The sequence below is a fragment of the Verticillium alfalfae genome, genomic scaffold (assembly GCF_000150825.1).
Source record: "Verticillium alfalfae VaMs.102 supercont1.4 genomic scaffold, whole genome shotgun sequence".
Lineage (NCBI taxonomy): Eukaryota > Fungi > Ascomycota > Sordariomycetes > Glomerellales > Plectosphaerellaceae > Verticillium > Verticillium alfalfae.
In genome coordinates this window covers 1,660,813-1,668,155 of record NW_003315035.1, presented here as the reverse complement: position 1 = coordinate 1,668,155, position 7,343 = coordinate 1,660,813, and the positions used below count along the sequence as shown (strand labels likewise).

At 57.9% G+C, this 7,343-nt stretch overlaps 3 protein-coding genes across 3 annotated transcripts; 2 read left to right on the top strand and 1 right to left on the bottom strand.

Moving 5' to 3' along the window:
- Positions 1-456: 456 nt before the first annotated feature.
- VDBG_03968 (conserved hypothetical protein) lies at positions 457-1,384 on the top strand (the record flags this gene model as incomplete). Its single annotated transcript, XM_003005969.1, has 2 exons — positions 457-1,065; positions 1,130-1,384. 2 exons carry the CDS (start codon positions 457-459, stop codon positions 1,382-1,384), a joined length of 864 nt encoding a protein of 287 aa, XP_003006015.1.
- A 1,188-nt stretch (positions 1,385-2,572) lies between these two features.
- VDBG_03967 (polyamine transporter 4) lies at positions 2,573-4,360 on the top strand (the record flags this gene model as incomplete). The annotated part of the gene is made up of 4 exons (XM_003005968.1): positions 2,573-2,695; positions 2,752-3,299; positions 3,360-3,743; positions 3,859-4,360. The coding sequence occupies 4 exons, from the start codon at positions 2,573-2,575 to the stop codon at positions 4,358-4,360; spliced, it is 1,557 nt and encodes a 518-aa protein (XP_003006014.1).
- A 1,228-nt stretch (positions 4,361-5,588) lies between these two features.
- On the bottom strand, positions 5,589-7,183 carry VDBG_03966 (high-affinity nicotinic acid transporter; the record flags this gene model as incomplete). Its single annotated transcript, XM_003005967.1, has 7 exons — positions 5,589-6,018; positions 6,077-6,285; positions 6,345-6,520; positions 6,571-6,750; positions 6,804-6,831; positions 6,889-6,982; positions 7,059-7,183. 7 exons carry the CDS (start codon positions 7,181-7,183, stop codon positions 5,589-5,591), a joined length of 1,242 nt encoding a protein of 413 aa, XP_003006013.1.
- Positions 7,184-7,343: the final 160 nt, after the last annotated feature.

Below are 7,343 nucleotides of genomic sequence, written 5' to 3'. Positions count from 1 at the left end.
TCATCCTGCCTACCGATCCTCCTCGAATTTGAATTTTTTTTATTTTTTGATTTTCTTTCATCCAGAAAAACAGACCCTCGCTTCACCCCCGTCTGCCTCTACGACTCGCTCGTGAGGAACGTACAAGTACGCGCGTCGTGCATATTTGTGGCGCCCCTGCCATTTTAAGGGCTCCCCCCCCCCCTGCCTTCACCTGCCTTCACCTGCCACAGCCAGGCTCGTCTCTTCAGCCTCTTCGCATTGCATCGCACTTCATCACACAGTCGAGCTCCCGGTTTACGGTCACTACCTTTCATTGCTGCTCATTCGCGTTGCATCTCTCTCTCTCTCTCTCTCTCTCTCTCTATTTCGTTCACTCACTCTGAACTTCAATCATCAAACCTCACATCGTCAGTCCTCGTACCATTCATCGGGACCAAATCTCGCAATCAAGCCTGATCACCAAGCCTGACCATCATGGCGCCTCTGGAGCATCCCGCCTGGGCTGCCGCAGGGTCAGTGGCCCGCGACCTGCTCGCCGCCGCCGCATCCCAAGACACTGCAGCCGCCGCGACGTCGACGCACTACAACACGTACGCGCGGCGCGACCTCTCGACGAACCACACGCAGCGCGTGACCCTCGGCGTCATCGCCGCCTACACCGTCATCATCGCGCTGCTGTGGAACATTCCCTACGTCAGCTACATCCTCTGGCCGCTCAAGATGCTGACCATCGCCTTCCACGAGTTCGGCCACGCCTTCGCCGCCGTCTGCACCGGCGGCAAGGTCGTCGGCATCACCCTCGACCCGCGCGAGGGCGGCGAGACGAGGATGCTCGGCGGCAAGAGCAGCATCACCCTGCCCGCTGGCTATCTGGGCTCCTCGCTCATCGGCGCCCTGCTCATCTTTTGCGGCTTCCACGTCAACGCCAGCAAGGATGCGAGCATTATCCTCGGCTTCTGCTTCCTGCTGACCCTGTGGTGGGGCAAGCGGGACTGGCTGACCATCGTGACCGTTCTCTTTGCCGTCGCCATTCTCGTCGGCAGCTGGTTCATCTCGCACTCGCATGGCCTGCGCTTTGTCGTGGTGAGTCTCGAGCGCCCTTTTGCGTTGCTGTCATGTTACGGGGATTCAAACTAATCATCGGCAGCTCTTCATCGGCGTCATGTCATCGCTGTACTCGGCCTGGGACATCTGCGACGACCTCATCATGCGCAAGGTCAACAGCTCCGACGCCAGCGTCTTCGCTCGTCGCTACGGAGGCTCATCGCAGTGCTGGGGCGTCATCTGGGTCATCATCAGTCTGTGTTTCATGGCCGCTGCCATGGTCGCCGGCATCGCCGCATTTCCCCAGTCGTTTGAGCAGCAGGACCGCGACTCGAAGGCGTTCTTGCCGACGAGGTGATATTTCTACTGTGAGCAGAGCAGACGTGTCGAGGGTGGCGTTGTTGTTGTTGTTGTAGAATACGGATCGTTGATACCCCAGGATTGTGTATGTATGCATGTATGGTGATGCGAGGAAGCAATATGCTTGGATAGGTAGACAAGGGACCAGAGGACCCAACCAAAGTAAGGAAGCTTCAAGAAGATGCTGGTCTTATTAAGCAAGACCACATGTCATCAACCATGGCGACACGCCGGAATGCCGGGCACAACTCTCCGTAACGCCTTAGAAACCCCTGCCGGACGCGCCTGGTGGGACATATCCGGCCCCACCAGGTCCCACCGCCCGGTACCCAAGTGGATCTCCGATACCGGTGGAGAAGACGGCGCCCACCTTCATCAAGCCGAAGCAAGCCGACGATCCTCGACAACCTCAAATTTTCACTTTTTTTTCCCCCTTTCATTGCCCCATTAGGCCTCATACACGATGCTGATTGGGCTCCAACACACACCTAGACCTTCGGAGATTATCTCTCTTCAGCAGCCCTCAGCAGCCGCGAGTCCAGATGTAGAGGTGTCAAGCCCTGCCTCCATCGCAGCTGGAGGCAATCATCGGCAGGACGCGAAAGCAAGGGTCAACATCGAGTATCCGAAAAGCCACCGTGGTCTGGCATGGCATGTCATGTCACTAGAAACTTTGCCGTGCAGAAATGACACCCCCGCGCCCTTAGCTACAGTCCCATGATGTCAATCGTCAACCACCCTGACACCGCCGTCCCAGTACCAAACTAAAGGCGTAGGGCGTACGTAGACTCAGCGTGTGGGGGGCCTGATGGGGGTCCAGGAGCCCAGGGGGGGCCTAGGACCTCCTCGTTGCAACGCCGACTGCCTGTAGGCTCGTGGAACCCGTGGGGCCGATGACTGTCTAGTGGACGATGCCATGCGAAATCTCTTTCTCCTTGAGTCACCTAACACGCTTGTTACGTCGCAGGCGACCCTCCCCCGATCCACGGATGTGCACCCGGCACGGCGCCCTTTACGCCGCTGCCGAGCGTGAACCCGCTGTCTATTTAGGAATCACGGCGGCAGGTTTTTTTTTCACATTTATCTGGATGGACGGTATCGTATTTATGGCTGTTAGGTTTTCCGTGTCCGTAATACATTTTTCTCCTGTGCCTTGTGCCTTCTCTTGTGGACGATGACCATGACCATGTCTTTGAACACGGGCAGCTCGACGTCCGAAGAGTCCGTCTCGACTTCGGTGAGGCGAGCCCCGCCTCGACCCAAGATTCAAGATTTACCGGAGGGTATGGACCCGACCAAGTTCTCGACTGTATGTGTGACCTCCCTCGGTCTTGCTCTAACGCCCACCAAGCTGATGAGAAACAGCTGAAGAAATTCCATGTCGTCTTCGTCGGCACGTGGTTCACCGCCAACAGCGCCATCGGGTCCTCTCTGCCGTCCGGCGCAGTGAGCTGGATCGCCGATGACTTCTCCGTCACCAATCCGACCCATCTCGTCCTCCTCAACTCCTTGTTTCTCGTCGGTTACTCTGTCGGCCCTCTATTTTTGGGACCCATGAGTGAGTACGCCGGCCGCTCGCGCGTGCTGCTCGCAGCCTACGTCGGCTACTGCATCTTCACACTCGCTTGCGCCGTCGCACCTTCATATCCCGCCCTGCTCATCTTCCGCCTCCTCGGCGGCGTAAACGCCGCATGCACCAACGCCGTCGTCGGGGGCCTCTTCGCCGACATCTACGACGAACCGATCCAGCGGGGCCGCGTGCTCGCCTACTTCATGACGGCCACGACCATCGGACCGCCCCTGGGCCCCATCATCTCCGGCTTCGCCTCAACCATCGACTGGCGCCTGACCTTCTGGATCGGCCTCGCTCTCCTGGGCATCGGCCTCCCTGCCCTCATCACGCTGCCCGAGACGTACGTGCCCGTCATCCGCCGCCGCCTCAAACAGAAGACCCTCAAAGCCGAGAGGGCTAGCCAGGCCGAGAAGACCAGCCGGGACGACCCCGACATGCCGGCCCTCACCAAGACGGAGACACTGAGCGGCAACATCCAGGTCATCTTCGCGCGGCCCTTCACCATGATAGTGCGGGAACCCGTTGTGCTCTTCTCCTCGCTGTACATGGCGCTCGTCTACTCGATCCTCTACCTCTTCTTCCAAGCCTATCCCATCATCTTCCAGGGCGTCTACGACATGGAGCCCGGTTTCGTGGGCCTCGCCTTCCTGCCCGTCCTCGGCGGTTCGGCCGCTGCCCTCGCCATTTTCATGTGGTTCAGCGCCTACCACGCCGCCGCCCTGCGCCCGCGGCGCGGCCTGGACGCGTCAGGACGAGTACCGCCGCCTGCCCCTCGCCTGCATCGGTGGGCCAGCGTACGTGCCCCCCTTTTTGTCTCCATGCTGTTTCCTTCTTCGTTTCGCCGGTAGCTCGCGCCAGCACCGATGTCTTCCGAGTGCAGGACACTAACCCACACCCAGACTGTCCCTCTCCCTCTTCTGGCTCGGCTGGTCCTCCCGCGCGACCGTCCACCCGGTCGTGCCCATGATGTCCGGCTTCCTCTTCGGCGCCGGCTACCTCCTCATCTTCATGGCCATGCTCAACTACCTCACCGACGCCTACCGCCAGTTCTCGGCCTCGGCCCACACGGCCGCCAGCACGACGCGCTCCGTCTGCGCCGTCTGCCTGCCCCTCGCGACGCGGCCCATGTACGCCCGCCTCGGCATCGCCTGGGCCTGCTCGCTGCTCGGCTTCGTAGCCCTCGCCATGGCCGTCATCCCCTTTGTCTTCATCCGCTGCGGCCGGTCCATTCGCGGCCGGAGCCCGTTCTGCCAGCAGGTGCTCGCGCTCGAGCGCCCTGCGGATGACACCGATGAGGAGGAGGCGAGGGGGGAGGAGCTGCGGAGCCCGGGGGACGCTGAATGCGTAGGAAGCCAAAGCCGAGAGCGTGGCCTGGTGCTCCGCTCTTTGCTGTTTTGCTGACGGTGGGTGATGCATAGGTCGGAGTTTGCATTTTCTGAACGTGATAATGACGGTATTGGGGTTTCACATGGCATTTTCTTTTCCTTATAAAGAAGAACATCAAAATGGTAATGCATAATTATTAGATAGCTCTATCTGGTGGTCGGATGTACTTGCAGGCTTGGTAGTCTCTTGCTTGGGTCCTCTGAAAGAGACTGATTATGAAAAGATCTTTGACTGAACGAACGCATTGCTGGAGGTCACTTCGTTGTGTGAACTCAGGGAGGGCCACCAGACTAAATAGGCTTGCTTCACTCGCAAAACCTACTGGAGCAGCAAGTGAACACTTCATTCCCTCAAGCTGAACGAATCCACACTGCCATTGCTCTGGTTGCGTGGCTTTCCCAGCAAAAAACGGTGGGATAGCGTCGGAACCAGAGCTGATGAGGCCGCAACGCCAACATCACATAAGGACCACATCAATGAGTGGCCAAGATGCCGTGGAAACCCCACGAGGATTTCTTTCCAATTTGCCACCGTGGCGCTGACAGCCACGATGCAATGCCCTCGAATCTCGAAACAAACCGCCCGCCAACGTGAACCGTCGTCGTAAAGGGGGTTCTACTGGGCATCCAAGTGCCGACCTGACCATGATGTCAATAGTTGGGGTAGCAGGGTGGCACGCATCTTAGCCTGGATTCTCCTTCACGCCACTGACGCTTCGTGGCTTTCAGGGGTTCAGCGTCTAGAGCCCATGAGACGAAAGAGGCGTCGACCGCTCGACTTAGCTGCATCGACAGGACTTGGCGCGCGACAGTCAAACGATGCATGTTGACCTCACTGTCAAGGGGGGTGCGAATTGGAGAGCAAAGGGAAAATCGCAACTGCATCGTGCACAAGTTCGACAAATCGCTTCACTATGGTGCGAGAGTTGAGCGCAGAGCGTCTACCAACTCTGGCGACCGTCGTCTCTTCAAACAGAAATGAGACTCCAGTTCAAAGCAGACGAATGGCAACTCGTGTCAAATCACTCGCACACATGAAATTGCACCGGAAACTTGCAGATGAGTTCATGTATTGATGAGGCACCACCGACTCTATGACATGTCATGATGGGGATAAAATCTATGTCGGGCGGTCATAACTCCCAGCCCTGTCCTCTCCAGTACAGTCTAACCCAGGAATACCGTTATTGTGCAAACTCCGCCAACAAACCCTGCCACCAAACTCGTCGAACCACTCCTGTGCTCTAAATTGTGTAACGGAAGAAGGTCGCGTTGTCACCCTTCTCGCGCTCAAGCGCTTTCTCGGCGGCGGTGTACTCCTCAGGCTTCTTGTACTCGCGGTCGCGGCGGGCGTTCTCGCGACGCAGGTAGATGTGCATGAAGATACTGAGCACCAGAGACATGGTCAGGGTGCCAAGCAGCGTGCCGTGGCCGGGGTAGAACTCGGGGCCGTGGGTGGACTGGTAGATGAAGCCGGAGATGGCACCACCGAGGTTACCGAAACCGACGTGCATGGCAATGCCAACACCACGCTTCAGAGAGCCACCAATGTTGTTGCCGTTCCAGGCTACACCCTGGGGCACGTTGGGGTAGATACCCATAGCAGCGAAGAAGCAGCCAGCGTACTTGACTTGGTTGTTCTGGGAGACGATGAGGAGGAGGAAGCCGAGGATGCTGGTTGACACGTAAGTCATGGGCACTCTGACGAGGATCAAGCATGGGGTGAGCTTACGAAACGCAGATGAAGAAGATCATGAAGAGACCACGCTGCCCGACGCGATCGGCATACCAGCCGGCGCTGACGCAGCACACGCACGCCACGATATAAGGGGGAACGGTCATCAGCTGAGCCGTCTCGTTGCTGTAACCGAGGCCGCGGACAATGGTGGGCAGGAACAGGGCGTAAGAGTACAGAGGGGTGTAGATGCCGATGGTGATGAACTGTTTCAGTCGTCAGTATGCGATCCTTTTGACCCTCTCAGCAAAAGTGCGTCGCTTACCATGTGAACCCAGATCTTCCAGTCCTTGAGAGCGTCCCAGAAGTAGCGCATGTCAAACTCATCCGCGAGCGACGAGCGGTCGTGTTCCAGGCGGCGGAGAACCTCCTCCTTCTCAGGTGTCGTGAGGAACCGGGCCGTGTTAGGGTAATCGTGCATGACAAAGTAGGCAATGATGGCTGCTGGGCGTTAGTGTGTGGTCGTTGCATCTGTTGCTGAAGAAACATACCGACGACAAAGGTCAGGAGGCCCTCGAGGATGAAGATCCAAGCCCAGCCGTCGAGATTGCCAAGTCCGTCCATCTCGACGATACCACGGGCGAGGAGACCACCAAAGGCGCCGGCGGCCGTGGCGGCGGAGAAGAAGATGGCCATGCGAAGACCACACTCCCTGCGACGGTACCACATAGCTGTGAAAGTTAGCATAGGCTGGCCCGACTCGGTGGACAGTAGCTGAACTTACTGATGTAGTAGGTGACACCAGGGAAAAGCTTTGCACAGAGTCAGATCCGACAGCTATACTGTTGACAACGAGTTCAAAGACTTACACCACCCTCAGCAACACCAAGAGCCATACGAGCGGCGAGGAGACCACCATAGCTGGTGACGAGACCCATGAGAGTCGTGCAAATAGCCCAAGCGCTATCAGACGGGTTAGTTTTGACTCATCACCAAGCCAATGTGTGGCGGGGGAGAAGATTTTTAGCCGTCTACTTACACCATGATCGAGGGAATCCAGATGGAAGGGCGGAAGCGCTTCATAGCCATGTTGGAGGGAATCTCTGCCGCGACGTAGAACGGGAAGAAGACGGCGAGGGCGACGTTGTACTGTAGACCCTTCATGCCGAGATCCGCCTCGATGCCGGCGAGACGGGCATTGCCGATGTTGGTACGGTCGAGGAAAGAGAGGAGGTAGAGCAGAGCAAGGAAAGGAATCAGAGCCCAATCAATACTTGCGCAGGAGCTTCTTGGTTGCCTGGGCGTCAAAGCCGTGGCGTTCGGG